Source organism: Eumetopias jubatus, unplaced genomic scaffold (genome assembly GCF_037043125.1).
Source record: "Eumetopias jubatus isolate StellerSeaLion01/CBP00866 unplaced genomic scaffold, mEumJub1_p1.0 scaffold_14, whole genome shotgun sequence".
Classification (NCBI taxonomy): Eukaryota; Metazoa; Chordata; class Mammalia; order Carnivora; family Otariidae; genus Eumetopias; species Eumetopias jubatus.
The window spans coordinates 66,986,727-67,005,702 of record NW_028274820.1 but is presented as its reverse complement, the minus strand read 5'-3'; the positions used below and the strand labels follow the sequence as shown (position 1 = coordinate 67,005,702).

Below are 18,976 nucleotides of genomic sequence, written 5' to 3'. Positions count from 1 at the left end.
CTTTTTTTGGATTCACCTCAGAATTAAGCACAATTCTAGGTTTATGGGAGGCAGTTGATAAATCTTAGTTTCTGGTAGCTTTGTTTCTCTTCCTCACAAGTGGGAATCTTTCTTTTTTCCTTCCCCCTTTTCTTTATCATTCTTTTGTTTTCTTTTCTTTCTTTCTTTTAAGTTGCTGAGCCATCCTTTGTTCTTCTCTGCTCTCCTTTATTTTCTCTCCTTTCTCCATCTTATATACTAGCTTTATGCCTGACTATAAATATACTCATGAAATCAGTGAGCTTAAATGCCAATCCTAATCCTTATTAGAATATTTTCCTTTAGGCATAGTTGTAAGTTTATGGAAACACATGGAATATGTACAGAATGTAGTTCAAATATACACTTTAAATCTGTGTATAATTGTTATAGGTAAAACTAGTTTTTGAATTAAAAAAATTAAAAAAACTATACATCACCTTGCTAGAATTAAGGCAAATGAGAGTAGGTGCAGTTGAGTTTCTTTATTACAGCTGCGAAGTCTCAAGTAATGGAAATATTTTCACTACTCCCAGTTTGTAGGCCTAAGCTTCAATGTGACTGTTACATAGTTTTGATATTAAGGTGCTAGATGTCTTTATGTTGAAGTAATAGATTGCATTGATGCAACTTCACAGCACTGATTGCTTCAAGACTCCTTGATATACAAAGTAATCATTTTTTCATATAGTAGGTACTGAGTATTTAGACAGTTTTCTACCCGTGGAGTGTATTGAATTCAGAAGGGCCCCAGATACTAAAAGGATACATTACCGTACCTTCAAATGGCAACAATTTACTAATAAAATGTCTATGCCCGAAAGGAACTTAAAATTTGAGTTAAATATTTCAGCTTAGGTACTGACTTTTTGAACTATTTATTTTCCAGTACTACGCTTTCAATGTAATCTTCTTTAATTTTAGCAAGATGAATATCATATGGTTCATCTAGTATGTACTTCTCGGACTCCTCCCAGTTCTCCAAAATCCAGCACCACTAGAGAAAGTCATGAAGCATTGACATCCAACAGCAATTCTGTGAGTTGTTTGTGGAGGAGTAAATGTTGAAATTTTTTGATTAGCCTTTTAAGTGAAAAACAGAACAATTGGAGCTTGGGGGTTGTGAGATTGTGTTTTGAACAGCTTGAGTTACGCGTTTAAACTTGCTTTTTAGAGATCCAGTGCCTAGTGTTATCCCTGGAAACTTGAGTTATTTGTTATTGAAGATCCAATCTTCAGGGGTGAAATACTAAAATACTCAGAAAACAAAGTGAAGATATGATTACATAATTTAAAATCTAGGACCAGTAAAGTTTCAGAAATATTAAAGATACTTGATATACTGTATTTTATTCAAGATGGATTAAATTATTTAAATTTTGAGTATGCTAAATCTTAAAGTAGATTGCTTGGTCAAGAATTTTATTTTTTAAAATGACTGGACTTGGGCATACATTTCAACTTCAGGAAGAAAAATTACTTCACTTAGTCAGTTCTTTCAGACTTCATTTTTCCCTTCTTATTTTTCCATCTGCCTAAACTTCGGAATTTTTAAAATGTTGAACTTTTCAATTTAGATGTAAAGTTTTAAAGACAAATTATGCTAAATTATTTTCAGTTTCCCATTAAAGTTTTATATGACACCTTTGGAGGTGAGAGAAAAGGATTGGATGAGTGGAAGGTTGCTTTAAGACTCTTGGGCAAAGAACTTACATACTGCTAAGTATACGTTCCTTCTTGTGAAGAATCTAGCCAAAACTTGAAGGAGGGGATGGATGGCAGAGGTGATAACTAGTTGAAGGATCTTTCAGTAATTATTAGTTAACTGCTTCTTTAAGAAACTAGACCCTTTAGTTGCTATATTTAATTAGTATGGCCTCAGTGGTAAGTATTTTCCAGCAGTAGCTATGGGAATTTAGCTTTCATTAAACTGAAGTGTGGTTTATCAGTAAACCCAAGGGTCTCTCTACGTTTCCTACCTCTCCTAAGAAGGGACAAAACATTAGCATTCAGGATATAGTCTTTGGACACAGTTGTGTTGCTTCAGTTTTTATTAAGAAAGACCCCTCCTGACTTGTCTCGTGGTTCCTCAGCCATGATTTCATGTCATTAGTATATATATTCAGTTTTTTCAAGCTGTGTTATGAAAATCTGACAAGTATCAAGGGAAAATTAAGTTGAATTACCCTTCGTTTTTTATGGCTGAGAAATTTCAGTGGGATTTGAGAAGGTCTTAAAAATCTAGTCATGAAAGAGTTATCTAATAAGGTCAGAAAAAAATTAGTTCTAACAAAATTAGGCTGTGCTGCCAAATGGCTATGCCTTTCTTCTGTTAATTTTCTTAAAAAATGAATACCATATTATGCTGGTCCATTTAATGAGAAATCTTGACAAAAAGGAAGCTTTTTCCAGTTTATGTCCCTAAGAGTCAAACTCCCTAGTCTGATTAGGTAGATACCTACTTGGTGTCTACTTTATGTGGAATAACCTCTTAAAGAAAGCTTTGTTAGTTTTGCAAAAGACCAGTGTCCTTGGCAGGCACCTTTTACATGGCATGACTTAGGAAGATAGTCATACAAAAAGACATCCAGTCAAAAGGAAGGCAGTACAGGAAAAATAATAATTTTAATGAAGTTGGAAGGATGTTAAAATTATTGGGGTGGTCTTCAAGTGGTTATATTATTTAAAGTTATTGAATCTGTGAGTTAATGACATCATCAGAACATGAGAATTTTAAAATCCTGATTGGTATCTTGTTAATTTTGTAAAGAAATGTATTTGTTGATTTTCTGAACTCTTACTCTCATCAGAATTAAAATATCAGCCTATTATGCTGGGCACAAGATTCAAATCAGTATATTTCTAAAATTCACTTTTTGCAGAGGGATTTCATAAATACATTTTTAACAATGTGTCTCTAATCTCATGATTGCAATGAATTAAATTTCCTTGAAGAAATAATTACATTTTTTTTTTTGTATAGAGTTCAGATCACTCAGGATCAACAACGCCATCATCCAGTCAAGAAACCTTGTCTTTAGCTGCTAGTTCTTCCTCAGAAGGATTGAGGCAACGTACGCTTCCACAAGCACAAACCGACCCAGCACAGAGTCATCAGTTCCCCTATGTAATGCAAGGGTGAGTGAAGTTGTAGTTGTGGGCCTCTTAAAAATCTGTTACTCCTGACTTTCAGGGTAGCCCCTCTGTAATAATCAAAGTACATTGGAAATTTATTCATATTCTTCCTTATACATTTTGAGAATTAGGGGGTTAAGTAGAGCAGTGCTTTTGAAAGCTGGCCATACCTCAGAATCATCTAGGGCAGTGCTTTTCAGTCTTTAATGTTTGTGCTAATCACCTGGGGATCTTGTTAAGCTGCAAGTATGATTCAGTAAGTCTGATGGGCCTGAGATTCTGCATTTCTAGCAAGCTCCCAGGTGATGCTGATGCTTCTGATGCTTTGACCACACTTCGAATAGCAAGGATCTAGGTAGCTAAAAAAATTCTTTTAGTTTCACCATGGATCTACTCAAATTAGCTTTCTGGGAAGCTGATGGGTAAGTGAGGGTGTTCTTGGAAGAGTATAAGGCCCAGTAATCTGTTTTTAAAAAGCTCCACAGGTGTTTCTGATCAGCCAGACTTGGTAATAACTGATGTAGGGTAAAACTGTGGTGTATTATAAAGATAGGTTAACCATTGCTAGGGTCTTTATTAGAGGAGTTTACTCAAGAGGCTTGCTATGGCTACGTTATATTTAGCAATTATAGCAGGCCTTTTGGTTAGGCAGTCCTAGGGGAAATGCAGCCAACAGCCACAGCACATCTTTCAGACAGCTCAAACAGTAGGATCCTGGAAAATACGGTTTGGACCTTGGTTATGTATGAAACCAAGGTATTTAACTGGGGTACTATTATTTGTTACTTTTGAAGTAAAGGAAACATGAGTAATAGGTAGTGAGATCGTTTTGTATTGCATAGCATGCTATGGTCCTGCAGTGTGTGGCAGTGCTCTAGATCTATGCTTGTGAGGCTAGAAACAAGGAAATAGCTAGGACCTCAGAATGGTAGAAGTGACATGACCAAGGAGTAGCCATTGACGGCTATGTTAAACAGGATCAAAAAACATTCAGATACTTTTTACTTAGAACTTTAAACTTAATTCAGTACTTTTTCTTTTATATTGAATTATATTTGACATAAAACTATATAATTAAGGTATACAGCAAAACTCAATTCTTTTTTTTGTTATGTTAATCACCATACATTACATCATTAGTTTTTGATGTAGTGTTCCATGATTCATTGTGTATAATACCCAGGGCTCCATGCAGAATGTGCCCTCTTTAATACCCATCACAAGGCTAACCTAACCCATCCTCCCACCCCCTCCCCTCTAGAACCCTCATTTTGCAAAACTCAATTCTTAATGTTGAAAAACAAAGCTGAGTATATAGCTTAAAATATTTTCTATCTATGACAGTAATTCATTTCCTCTCTTTTTTTGCAGAATAAGACAGTTTCAGTTTCTCTCAATTTGTACAGTGATTTTACTTATTTTATTTGGTGGTAGTGCTGGAAAGTGAGAGTATAATGCGTATAATAAACCTGAAAGAATATATAATGACATGTTAATGATAATAAGATTTTTAAGTCTTTCTCATACTTATAGTGAATATATTTTGTAATAAAACAAAACTTATAAGTTACATGTCTTCATAATAAGACCATAGATACCTTGAGAAAAGATTAATAATTTCTCTAAGATTAATTATTTCTCTAATAATTTCTGTTGAGGAAATCAACATGAGATGAAAGCATTCAGCTCTTAGCAATGTATTAAACAGGTCAGAAAATTCTGGAATAGTGTTTATTTTGCCAAATGTAAGTTTTAAAATGATGAACAATAAAATCTTTAAAGATATTACAGCTTTACTTAGGGAATCTATTACTAGATGAATAATGTTTGGTTTCAAATCAGGAAGGTGGTATAGCTTAGTGACTGTACAGATTCTGGAGCCAGCTTGCCTTGGTTTGAATCTGTCTATTGACTACTAGCTTGCGCAAGTCTTTTCCCTGCTTTGCTTCAGTTTGCTCATTATCTGGAGATAGTAGTACTTACCATACAGGATTCCAGTGTGGATTAAAAGAGTTCATGTATGTAAAGCGTTTAGTGATGTGTTAGCAATTACTTACAAATTTGTTCATACTTACAAGAGAATGTTGTACATTTATTCAGCAAACGGATTTGAATGAATGAATGCCAGTACTAGGTGCTGGAAAATAAATATATTTGGGAAGAGCATTTTGTGATATACAAAGCAATTTACTGAAAGTTTAATAGATTATTCAGTTTAATAATGAATATAATTTAACTTAATCTCATAGGTGTAATTTTTTGCTAATGAAGACTTTAAATCTGTCTTTAAGTAGATTTTATTTAACATAGGCCTTAGCCTTAAATGTGCAAGAGCAGTAATTTAGTGACCTTGATGAACTCACCAACAAAATATAAGCTGTGCATTCCTTTTTCAAAATTCAGTACAGCTTACATTTAACTAGTCACAAGCTTTTCACCATGTAGGTTAGTGTTCTCAGTCTTTAGTGAGCTTGTTAAAACGCCTAAATCCTGGTCCCTACTCCCTGAGATTTTGAATCACTAGGTCTGGAGTGGTGCTCAGGAATTTGCCAACTTAATACTCTGGGAAACTCACTTTGAGAAATCCTAATACAGGTGATTATTTGCCCCTATCTAGGTCTTGAGGAAATATGGGACGACCAAAGCAGTATGTGCACATCATCACATTGGCTGTCCATTTATAATGTCACATTTATAAATCCTAACTGACTGCTTTGGACTTTGTCGTGCTGTCACATTTATTTACTTTAACTCCAAAAATTACCAGTTGGGTTGTAGAATACCCACTGTTTTGTACATCAGTTTTTTTCCCCCTGAAATATTAACAGCTTTGTTTTATAATTAACAAAAACAAAACCTACTCATTGTACCCTTCCATATTGTCTGTTTTTTTTTTAAAGTAAAAATTGCTGGGGTGCCTGGATGGCTTAGTTGGTTAAGCGTTTGATTCTTAATTTTGGCTCAGGTCATGATCTTAGGGTTGTAAGATGTAGCCCTTTGTTGGCCTCTGTGCTGGGCATGGAGCCTGCTTAAGATTCTCTCTCCCTCTGCACCCCCTCAAAAGTAAAAATTGCTTGTAGCTCATCACCTAGAAATAACTATTACTAATATTTTTGTAATATCTTTTCACTTTTCTAAGTAAACTATTATTTTTTTATTTTTTTTTTAAAGATTTTATTTATTTATTCACGAGAGACACAGAGAGAGAGACAGGCAGAGGCAGAGGGAGAAGCAGGCTCCCTGGAAAGCAGGGAGCCCGATGCGGGTCTCGATCCCAGGACCCTGGGATCATGACCTGAGCCGAAGGCAGATGCTTAACTGACTGAGCCACTCAGGTGCCCTAAGTAAACTTTTTTAAATAAAAAATAATACTATTATATTTTGTAAACCTTTTTTAAAAATATAATTTAACCAGGACATATTTCCAGTTCAAATATAAATCTAACACATTTGAAGTCTTGAGACACGTGGCATTCTGGATGAGTTCTTAAATTCACACCAGTGTTTTTTAGACTTTGGTTCAGCATTCATTTAGGGTGATTTAGCTCTGGAGTAGAGTTGGGGGTGGGGATAAAGAGCAGGGAGAAAGACTGTTAGAGCCAGTGCCCAAACAGCAAAATAAAAGCCCTGCAGGTAACCAGGAAGTTCAAAGACCAAGTATTGTTATTTGAACATGAACATGCTTACAAGGCCCTTAATCCCCTTCCCACCACTCTAAGCAGCTTATCGAAATACGTGTAGTTCTCCCGAGAGAAGATCCAAGAAGTACAAGTTTCTCTAGTTGTTTATGTTCCGGTAGTGCCTTAGTTTAATATCCTGGTTGGCTACCCCTTAGTCGTCTTCTTTACCCACCTCTTGTTTGAAACAGCCTTTGTTCAGAACTTTGCCAATCATATTCTTATTATGCACCACCCAATTCAAAGCCCATTCTTTCCAGGGAGACTACTCTGATGCACACAGGACATTTTCTTTTCCCAGCATTATCTCTGTATGTCTCAGCATCTGGTGTCCCTTTATTTAAGAAAGTTTAAGATTTTTCATTATGTGGATATGCCAGTTTGCTCACTCCTCTATTGATGAAGAATGTCATTAGTTGGTTTTACTACATAATGACCTCAAAATCTCAGTGGCTTACAACAACACACTTCATTTTTCTTGTTCACGAATCTTGTTAGTCACTTGGGACAGCTCTGCTTCAGGCTGTAGGTTGAGTTCTGGTCTGTTTCATGTTTCTCATTCTTTGGACTAGAAACTCCCTAGGACAGGTTCTTATGACAAATGACAGGAACATGAGAGGGGAAACTAACCCCTGAGCACACGTACAACCTCTTCATGTGTCACATTCACTAACATTCCATTAGCCAAAACAAGTCACATGGCCATGCTCAATAGCATTGAGGTATTGCCAGGTTACCAGTGGTAAATGCTTTTCCCACGGGGAGGGGGAATAAAGCTGATTTGTAGCATTTGCTGATTTGTCTGGTGTTAAGTACTTTCACCATGGCTGATTTCAAGATACCAAGGGTGGCTCACAAAATTCCTGAACTTGAGCAGTTAGTTTTGTGAGTCAATATTAGCTAGCAGAAGCCAGCTTTGCCACTGTATGCCAGACAGTATGCATGTATAATCCTGTTATAGAAGAGTGAAGAATTGAGGCAATATTCTATCATAAGTGTTTGGGTTGTTTAATTTCTTCCCACTAAACCTCACTACAATCAGTATTCTTAAATACACTAACATGTTAGCAGTTATTCTTTTAGGTTAAGTTGTAAGAAGGGGAATTCCTGGGTCAAAGTGTTTCTTAAGACTTTTTGAGACTCTTAAAGACTATTGCAAAATTGCAGTAAAGAAAAGTTGTACCAGTTTATTCTCCCAATAACAGTTGTTAAAGAGTCTGATACCCCATACAAATATGTACTTGCCAATGTGATAAATTGGAATGTTCCTGTTTTAATTTGAGTCATGATAAAGAGACATTCTTTTTGTTTTGTGAAATACTTATTTGTTGGTGTGTTGCTGTTTTCTGAAATTCATTTGTGACAGTTCTTTATCTAAAAGAATATTAATAATACTTATAGAGCACTTAGCACAAGCTAGGCATTGTGTTAAACACACATGCTATAATTCAGTGCTATACATTGACTTTTACATCAACTCTGTGGTCTAGGTACTTTTTTCTCCCATTTTATAGACGAGAAGGAGGTTTAAAGGCTCTGAGCTTGCCTAAGTTCACAGAAGTGATCAGCAGCAGAACTAGAACTCAAATCCATATCTCACTTGAAAGTCTGTGTTCTTAACAGTCTTGTTGAAGTGACTATTTTGTCATTTGTTTTAGTAGGTTGCCATTTGTATTTTGACTTCATTTATAATGGCGTTTCTCTCCTCTCTGCCCTCCCATTTAAAACTTTATTCTAGTCAGATCTACTGATCAGATTTTAAGTATTGGCGACCGAGTAAGCAAATCTGTTTCTTTGAGGACCTTGTGACTTTCTTCAGTAAAAGTTTACCTTATAATTTGTTATATGCTGGACACTGAAGACAGGAAGATGAATTATGTACTTGCCCTCAATGGAAGTAGGTCAGATAGACAAATTACCATCTGCTGATGTGTTATCATGGTCTTGAAAAAAGTTTTGCAGGAGCCTGGAGAAGTAAATGACTGTCTCTGCTTAGAGGAGTGGGGAGGGCTTCATAGATGGTAATGTTTGAGCTAATTTTAAGGGAAGTTCAGCAGGTAGACCAAAGCAAGTGTGGAGAGTCTTGAGAAGGCATATTCTGGGAGTAAGGTGGGGTTTCCCTGCAGTTGGTGCATCTTGGTATGGAGTGGTAAGGGAAATGGGGCTGACTTCACAGGTTTTTTTTGAAAGAATTTGTTCCTGAATTTTGAAGTTTCCAGTTCCTTTTATCTTCTCTCCTTTGTAATTCCTAACTTTAAAAAACGTACTAATGAGTGTTTCTTGGTATAGCTCTCAAGTATTTGTGAATGACAGTCTTTCAAGTTCTTGGTTTTTGTCATGATCTCTGTTGTACTCAACCATTTCCATGTGTTCCTGTGAATTTCCCTCACCCCTTTTTTCTGTTGTTTAGTTTTTATCAAATAGTACTAACTGGTATAGTCTGTCTGAAAAGGAAAACAAAGCTGTTAGAACTTGTGCCATTAAATGATTTCCTCCCACAGGTATATAACCGCAGTTTCCTCACCGAATTTGCTTATACTTTTTAAACATTAACAAGTACAGAAAATATTATAATGAACCCCCATTTACCTAACACCCAGCTTCAACAACTGTTAACCATTCTTTATCTATTCCCTCTTGTTACTCCTTTTTTTTCTTGGGCTCGAGTATTTTCAAAGCAAAACCTAGATACCCTCTCATTTCATCTGTAAATACTGGGTATCTGTCACAGATAGGACAGATATGGACTATAAGAAAATGTTAACCAAAATACCAGTAGAATACTCAGAAATTCTTTAATATCATCAAATACCCTATTCATATTCAGTTTTTCCTGATTATCTCAAATGTCTTTTCTGGTTTTCTTGATTGAATCAGTATTCAGAGAGGGTGACAGATTACATTTAGTTGATGTTTCTTAAAGCTCTTCTAATCCTTACTCCCTCCTTCCCCTCTTTTTTAAAAAATTTAATGTTTATTTTTTATTTTATAGCTAATAGTTGCTATGTTTTTAACAATATTGCTAATATAAAATATCATTTGTGTAGGGAAGAGATGTGAAATTTTTCCCCATATTTTGTATTTCTCAGTAATTCTCAGAAGCTGAATTACTTGGGCGGTTGGGTAAAAGTGAACATTTTTAAAGGTATTTAATTTTGTAAAATTGTTTTTTAAAGCCTTATTCCAGTTCATCCTGTTAGCAGTGAAATCAGTTATTGCCAATTGTACATTAACAGTCTTGAATATCATATTAAAAATTCATGAAGTTGTTATTGATTCTTGTCTCATTCTGGTTAGACCCAGCTTATATCAGCTAAAGATAAAATTCAAGTAATATGAAGAAAAGGAAAGTTAGCAAGTACACGAATTCTGCATTTACAGAATGGATATGTTTATTCCTGTGGTTGTCTTGATATATGTGAATTTCTACAAATCTCACATCGCACACTTTGGAGTTGTATTCAGATTTAGGGATAAAGGACAGTAAAAATAAAAATAGCTAACATTTATTAAGTACAGACTAACAGTCTTATGAGGAAGAGTCTATTATTAGCCCCATTTTATTTTATTTTATTTATTTATTTTTAAAGATTTATTTATTTGAGAGAGAGAGTACATGAGAGGGGGGAGGTTCAGAGGGCGAAGCAGACTCCCCGCTGAGCAGGGAGCCCGATGCGGGACCCGATCCAGGGACTCCAGGGTCATGACCTGAGCCGAAGGCAGTCGCCCAACCAACCGAGCCACCCAGGCGCCCCATTAGCCCCATTTTAGAGGCAAGGAAACAGGCATAGAGAACTTAAGTATGACCTTCCACAAATTTTATTGAGTTAATAGACATTTAACCTACTTTAAGAATGCATGTATAAATATGTTCTGCCAATCTTGGTTTTTTAACAAAAAAAATATTTTACGGATTTTTATAATGTTTTTTATTTTATAGCTAATAGATGCTATGTTTTTAATAATATTACTAATATAAAATATCATTTTGGTAGGCTCCCCATTCCTCAAAATATTTTGTCGTGAAGTATATTTTAGGGCTTTTGGTTCTTAAGGAGAATGTACTTAAAATGTAATTAAAAGTATTTTTGGCCTTTTCTGCTGAAATGGGAAGATAGCAAAATGTTCAGGCTTGCCACACATTTTGTGGGTGACTTGCTTTATTTTCTTATTAAGATTGGGCTGAAATGTTAGTTGTTCTATAATTTGGGGCCTGGGTCATCCTGTATAAACCATAATATCTTATTTGAAGAATGTTGAAAAATAAGTATTTTTCTTTTCAGTATGATTTAGTATATTTTGTCAATGGGTGGCTTATACTTAAGACGTGAAAATTCCAAGAAATGCTTTCAACTTCTAGAGCACGAAAAGACATTTCTTAATCTCTGTATTGCAGAAATGTGGACAACCAGCTTCCTGGGCAAGCTATTCCAGCTGGATTCCCCGTGTACCCCGCTTTCAGCCCCCTGCAGATGCTGTGGTGGCAACAGATGTATGCTCATCAGTATTACATGCAATAGTAAGTTAATTTGAGTTCGTTTTTTTTTTTTTTTTGCTTAGTGTGCTACTTGCTTTATTTTCTTTTTCATCCTAGGTAAGTTTGATATGGGATTCTATTTGCTGATGTGTTTTATTGGTTTTTAAAAATTACTATGAGAATGAATTTGCCAACATTTCAGCAGATAAATTTCTTTTAAATGATTTGGCTAAAGAGAGAGGGGTTCACATCCAGTTCACATCAGCTAAACCTATTCTTTGTTTCTCCCTCTCTCCCCTAATTACATTTAGCAGTATTGTTTTCTTTAATATAACATTTTATCTACTTAAGAGGAGAAAACTTAGGAAAGTTTCACTGGAAGGCAGCAAATCTACATGAAGAGATAGGATGCTAAATGAAAGGGAATCCTATGTCAGGGAGATTCATGTTGACATAAGGCTAATAATATGCTTTCTGGACTGTCAGCATTTTAGTAAGTCTTGCTTCTGGTCAGCATGGATTGTAGCACCGAGCACAGCTTCTCAGCCTTCATTCTTCTGGACTTCTATGTATTCATTTAACATTTCTAGCTTCTCTTTAATGTTCTCTTGTTTCTGTGATTTTGTTATCCTCTTCATTTTTTCTGTTTTTCTGATCACTCATTTTGTGTTCTTGATGGCTCATTTTTTCCCTTCTTCTAAATGGTAACATTGCTTGTTTAGTTAGACAGATATTTGTGTACTTGCCATGTACCTTATGACAATCTGGTAATGAAGACAGGATTCAGTCCTAGGCCAGTCCTCTTGAATTTTTTTCTTCTGGGGTCTTAGTCATTAGCTCTCTGTGGATGACCCCTTTTCTTTATCTCCTGTGCTTCATCCTGGTTGCTGGAAGATTTCCTTAGGGAAATTTGCCTTTCCTTTAAATTCAGGATGTCTCAAATTTGACATCACCATCCTCTTAAATGTGTTCTCCTTCCTGACTTGTCAGTGACACAGTCTCCTGTTATTCATCCTCCAGGCTCTTAACCTTAATCAGCTTTGACTCTGCCTTCAGTTATCCCTGAACCCAACAATTTACCAAAATGAGTTAATATGTCGTTTCTAACTTTTGTTCTTCCCCTATATCTTCCTTGCAATATTTTGCCCAGATCTTTTCTCATTTTGGACCTACTTTACTGCAATTGTTCTTTTTCCTTTTGGATTCTTTACTATATTTCATTCTGCTGCTGCCAGGTTAATGTGCTTAATACAAAATTGAGCCAGTCATTCCCCATCCTCCCAAATACTTGATGGTTCCCTTGCCTACAATGTGAAGTCTGTATCCTTATCCTTACTCCAGACCTTAACCCCATAAAGCTGATGTGCTTTTTGAACCTCATATCCTAATGTTCTCTTGCATGATCCCTTGGCTGCAGACAGGCTATTTGTACCTTACCTATTGCTGTGGTAATAGTTACCATCTGAGTGACTGCTTTGTGCTTAGTACCGTACTAGATGCTAGATGCTTTACACCCCTTGTCTCATTTATAACTCCTGAGAACTGTGTAAGATAAGTGGGGCTTATTGTAGCTTGTTATAAATCATACATTATTATGTACATTATTTAACTTCTGAGCCTCAAGTTCTCTCCTTTAATGAAATATAACTCACCTATGAATCAGAATATCTGTGAAGTAGGATGTGTTTTGGAAACTAAAAAGCCCCCTACAGATACAAGGTATTAGCATACTGAATTAAATGGGCTTTTGTAGCCTGGGAAACTTCTGTTTTGCTATCCTGATTTTTAAACATTTTATTGTAAAAAAATTTCAGCATGCGAAAAGATAGAATAGTGAAATGAATCCCTGTGTACTCATCACCCAGCCTCATCATTTATCAAATCATGGCATTCTTGTTCTAGAACTTGCCCCTCCTGTGCTGGATAATTTAAAGCAAATCCCAGATATATTATCTTTTTACTGGAAGCCTCATATAGGCAAATTTATTCTTTCAAGCAATCGAATTATAAGCAAACTTCAGGAACACAATTCTTCATAGGTTTATGAGTACCTATTGCAGTGGTTCCCAGTTGGAGTTCCCAAAAGTCAGGATTGGGGTTGAGGGGTTGTTTTCTGGGATCTAGTTAATATCTTAAAACACAAATACAAATCATTTATCACTGACAATGGACACACAGGGTAATGATCAATTTAAATTTTTAAACATATTTTTCAAAAAATGGCTCTAAGGGAGAGGTGGTGGGTGTGGTGGTAGTCATCCCACGTAGAAAAACAAAAGGGGCCATTAGTGAAAAGATTTGGAAAAAGATTTGGTCATTATGTTATAAAGTAATTTAATGAAAGAGAGAAAAGATAATGATTACCATGGCCTTCTTATCTCTTCCACCTCTCCCCTACCATCTTAGACTGTGAGGCTAAGGGAGCATCCTTTCCTGAGCTACTCTCTCCTTCCATCAGTCTTGACCCCACTTTTCCACTGGGATTCATGCTTACCTAAGAAATGTGGTACCGGAGTTGTGATATTCCATATTAGGTTTATGAAAAATACATATGGCTCCCCAAGGAAGTTTTACAAAATACAATAGAGTATGATAAAGTTTTTTTTTCTTCTTAATATTTATTTTGGTGAATATTTCAGTCAAGCTGCAGTTTCAGCTCAGGCCACATCAAATGCCAACCCAGCCCAGCCTGCTGCTTCACAGCCTCTAAATCTGGCACATGTTCCCGGAGAAGAACCCCCACCAGCTCCAAACCTAGTGGCCCAAGAAAATCGACCCATGAATGAGAATGTTCAAATGAATGCACAGGGAGGTCCAGTGCTAAATGAAGAAGACTTCAACCGAGACTGGCTGGACTGGATGTACACGTTCTCACGAGCTGCAATTCTCCTTAGCATTGTATACTTCTATTCTTCTTTTAGTCGGTTTATCATGGTAATGGGAGCCATGCTACTGGTTTATTTGTGAGTGATGCTCGTTAACTTTTTGTGGTTTCTTTTAATTACTTTCTAAAAATGTTCACAGAATTTGGCATATAGTAGTCTGTCATGACTGTTGAGTGAAGGAATAGGAGTTTTGGACTCCAGATATCTAGCACCAAAAGCAAAGTAGGTTATGTTGAATAAATATGTTTATCAGAACTGTCTACAAGCAGATTTTTCTTTTACTGTCTTTCATAATAAAAAATTATTAATTCATTTAGACATGCTCAATCAGTTATTTAGAACTTGAAGTGTCTGATGCACTATTGCATAAGGATATTCTTTTTAGTTATAGTTATCATTAGTAAGACCTATAGGAATAGGTCAGACTTTTTCTTGCCCCCCTTTACCCCAAGAGGCAAAGAAATATGTAGTTGAATTTCATTTTGAAAAATAGCGGAAAAGATGTTATGACTCTCAATATGTGAGGACATTAAGATAGCTAAGTTAGATCTTAAGATAGCTAGCATAGAACCAGCAAAGCCCATGATAGATTTTTAGACTTAAGTCAATTCCTGTTTTGCTGTCATTGCTTTGAGAGGGGCAGTTCTTGGCCCTAAGTAGGAAATTTGGTCTTTTTATTTATTACAGTTGAAATAATTATTCTGTTGTAGGACACTAATGTTTTAAAGCGTTACAAATAAAAACAGTTGCAACTTCTTTTCTTTTCTCTTTATTTTACTGCATAGACACCAAGCTGGATGGTTTCCTTTTAGGCAAGAAGGAGGTCAGCAACAGGCTCCCAACAATAATGCCGAAGTTAACAATGATGGGCAAAATGCAAACAACCTAGAACTTGAAGAAATGGTATGCTAATGAGGCTTTTGTATACTTCAAATATAGATAGATGTTCCTCAGCAGTGTAAGAAACCAACATGATAAAAGAATCTTGGGGCATTCCACAAGTTTTTGTGGAATGGCACGTGAAGAAAAGTTAACATATAAATTGTGTGATTTTATCTGGGAGAACTTAAAATATAATACTGAGTCAGTCATATATTTGAATTAAGTAGGGGGCACGTGGGTGGCTTCGTCAGTTAAGTGTCCGACTTTTGATTTTGGCCCATGTCATGATCTCAGGGTCGTGAAATAGAGCCCTGTGTTGGGCTGTGCACTCAGCGGGGAGCCTGCCTAAGATTCTCTCTCTCTCTCTCTCTCTCTCTCTCTCTCCCCCTCCCTCCCCCCCTCCCTCTCCCCCCCTCTGCTCCCCCATGCTTGTGCTCTCTCTCAAAAAAAACCCCAAAAAACAAAAAACCACAAAAAGAATTAAGCAGGAAGAATTAACATTATTCTTCCTGAAAATAGCCTAGAAAGAAAATTATGCACATGGTGAGAATTTATTGTATTAAATTGGCAGTTATCCCTTTGAATTTGAACACTGAGGAATTTATCAATTTTGGATTTAACAAAGATTTCTAATGACCGGATATGTACCACTTCCTTATTACATGCTCATATTCCTTTTCTGTAGGGAAGAATTTAATTCTGTCTTTTTCTGTCATGCATTAATGCCTACCTCAAATCCCTTAGGAGTATGTTTCTTGTTTTATTTGAAAGGAGCGTCTTATGGATGATGGGCTTGAAGATGAGAGTGGAGAAGATGCAGGTGAAGATGCCGGTGCAGTTCAAAGGCCTGGATTAATTGCGTCAGCTTGGTCTTTTATCACCACCTTCTTTACTTCACTGATACCAGAGGGGCCTCCCCAGGTTGCCAATTAGACCTAAAAAACTGTGCCAGCTACAAAGGAGGGTCTGACTTTAGGAAAGTGTTTTAAATAACAGTGCAATTTCAAAAAAATTTACTACTTTCTTTTCATCATCATGTACAGAGGTGTTTTTTTCTTTAAGCTTCTCATGCATATGAATATTTTAAGCACAAATGGACTACTAAATGTGTGATTTCTTTTTTAAGATCCTAACAGAACATAGTATAACAATATTGATCTTCCAGGTTTTGTTAATTTCAATTATGTGTATTATATCAAGGCAGATCTATTTGTGTGTCTTATTTCTTTAAAGAGCTGCTTCACATATAAATGTCTGTAGCCAACAGCCCAGCCCTTCAGTATATAATTTGAATAAATATATCTATTTTCTGTGAATTATCCTGAAAGTTTTAAACAGAATGACCTCATAGTTTTTAATAAAGAATATTATTTACCTAAAATGTGCTAGCAGCATCTTGCCCAGCCATAAAGCAATAAACTTCTCAATAATCTTAATTTTAACATTTGGATAAATAATGGAAACTTTCTATTTTAAGGGCATGTATCCCATCAATTGGAATTAGTACCTTAAAAAAAAAGGCAGCTCTTCAATGGAATTAATAGTGATATAAATGTTTGATACAGGCAGTACTTTTATAAAATATGCTGGAAATTGCTCCCTGTAATTTTTTTAAATAAAAGGTCAATTATGGTAAACTGTCTTATGGGTTATTTGTTCAGACCTTTCAGTAATGTACCCATTACATGTAAAAATCTATGTACATTTCAATAGTTGTTGGAAAATCTTGCTGAAGTCTTCCAAGTCATTTTCACCTCTTTGTGTTCCAGATGGATATCTCTTAGTTCTCAGTCTGAAACCTTGATAGTCTATTTAAAAATCCCTGTGAAAGCCAATTCAGTATTTTGTAAGAAAAGAGTAAGTTTCTCACAGGGTAGCTAAAAATTAAAATTGGACAAATGAGGATAGGAGAACTTAGTGTGCAAGAACTTTATCTCACATGAAGTGTATTATAAAGTTATATGTGGTACTGGTCTGGTAATATATGATTAGATAATAGAACAAAACAGAAAATTAAGAAAACATGATTTTCTAAGTTGTTTACTTATAATGATAAAAGTGACATTTCAAGGGATAACTGGTTAACTCTTTGAAAAGTAAAATTAGGTTTGTTTATAGATGTCAATCAAGATATCATGATTTAGTATGAGCAACTGAACATGCAACTACTAACAGAAAATATAGATGAATACTTCTATAGGGGTGACAAAATGCCTTTATGGCAGAATCCCTAAAAGAAAAGGTTGCTATGTATATAATATTTTGACATACATAATTAAAAGGCAAACAATTAGGGGAAAAAAGATTAAAAAGATAATAATAAGTCCTAAATTTTGTTAAAAGAAGACAATATCCCAGTAGGAAAGGGGCAGGATAATCTCTAGTCAGGTTGGGCTGGGTGACTTACACAACAAACATTTATTTCTCCCAGTTTTTGAGGCTGAGAAGTCCAAGATCAAGGTGCTGGCAGATTCTATGTCAGGTGAAGGCCCTTTTCTTGGCTTGTAGATGGTCATCTTGCTGTATTCTCACATGGCAGAGAACAGAGCAGAAGCATGCTCTCTCTCATCTCTTCTTACAAGGGCACTGATCCTGTTCCTGAGAGCTCTGCCCTCATGCCCTAATTACCTCCCAAAGACCCCACCTCCTAATACTATCACATTGGGGGCTGGGATTTCAACATGAATTTGGGGTTGGAGAGACACACAAACATTATGTCTGTAACATACAAATATGGGCAATAAATATGAAAACAGATGTAATGAGTCCCAAGGTTAAAACTATCAAATTATTAAAATAATACTCAATGTAGGTGAAGCTGTAGGGGAATATAAAATAGTATATAGCCTTTCCAGCAAGTATCAAATTTTCAAAGTGTGCACAGAATCATTCAGTGTCATCCTATTGTTCTTGGAATAAAGATCAGATTCCTTAACATGTTTACAAAGTTCTGAAAGGTTGCCTTGCACCCCTTCAATCTCTGCTCACCATTAATGCCTCTCTTTTAGCTAGGCTGGTCTTCCAATTCCAGTACTCTCTCTGTCCAACCCCAGGACTTTTTTTTTAAATTGTTCTTTTTGCTTGGAAAACAGAGACTCTTCCTTTTTTTTTTTTTTTTTGCCTTGTTAACATTTACTAATCATTCATGAGATCTCGGCTAATGGCCAGTTCTGTAGAGAAGCTTTTCCCTGGTAGCACTGTTCTTTGCAGATTATACCATTGCAGTTTACATTTCTTTCCTTTTGTCTCTCCCACAAGATACGAGGGCTATGAGGTTAGGGACATATTTATGCTCATTATAATATCCCTAGTCCTAGAAGAGTGCCCAGTAATTAGTTCAATACTGAATGAGTGATTGAAAATGTACATGTCCTTTGAATCAGCAAAAGTTTGAAAGGGTATGGTGCATGTGTGAGATTTAGCTTTTAAGATATTCATTGTTTTAACAGGAAAGAATTAGAACTGATAGATGTTCAACTGGGTGAGCTTTGGTACATTTGTATACTGTTTGGATCACAGTTAGGGATGGCTTGTTTCAGGGCTGATGGAGTGAGTGCATCCAGAGGGAGGGTCTGGATTTTAACCTGGGAGCTAAATAAATAAACTGTCAAAGCTGTAAGAAATGCTTCATGGGTCATATTCTAAACCAGAATGGGTGGGTAGGGTAAGAATGCAGAGATAATTATGAGACAGATTAATCTTTCTTCTTTTGGGAGCTAGAGATGGGAGAATTGGAGCCATAGAATTCATAGAGGGGAACAGCATTGTAGGGGACACCCATGTGGAAGAAATGAACAGGTCTCTGTATCCTAGCCGCAGATAGGGGCTAAGGAGAAAAATGTTAGTCATAGACGCCCCCTCTAAAGATTCTAAGAACAGTGGAATGTGTTGCTGGATTTTAA

The 18,976-nt window shown here is 35.9% G+C and overlaps 1 protein-coding gene across 2 annotated transcripts in view; it reads left to right on the top strand.

Annotated features, from left to right (window-relative positions):
* Nucleotides 1-16,711, top strand: part of HERPUD2 (HERPUD family member 2) — a 29,836-nt gene extending 13,125 nt beyond the window's left edge. The window contains exons 4-9 of one of the 2 annotated variants that reach the window (XM_028093895.2): nt 943-1,056; nt 3,002-3,156; nt 11,227-11,349; nt 13,947-14,270; nt 15,005-15,095; nt 15,846-16,711. In XM_028093895.2, the coding sequence (XP_027949696.1) occupies nt 943-1,056; nt 3,002-3,156; nt 11,227-11,349; nt 13,947-14,270; nt 15,005-15,095; nt 15,846-16,007 (969 nt within the window). In that variant the 3' untranslated portion in view covers nt 16,008-16,711. Of the gene's footprint in view, nt 1-942; nt 1,057-3,001; nt 3,157-11,226; nt 11,350-13,946; nt 14,271-14,977; nt 15,096-15,845 lie in introns of both variants that reach the window. The other variant, XM_028093894.2, reaches the window with a different exon arrangement.
* Nucleotides 16,712-18,976: the final 2,265 nt, after the last annotated feature.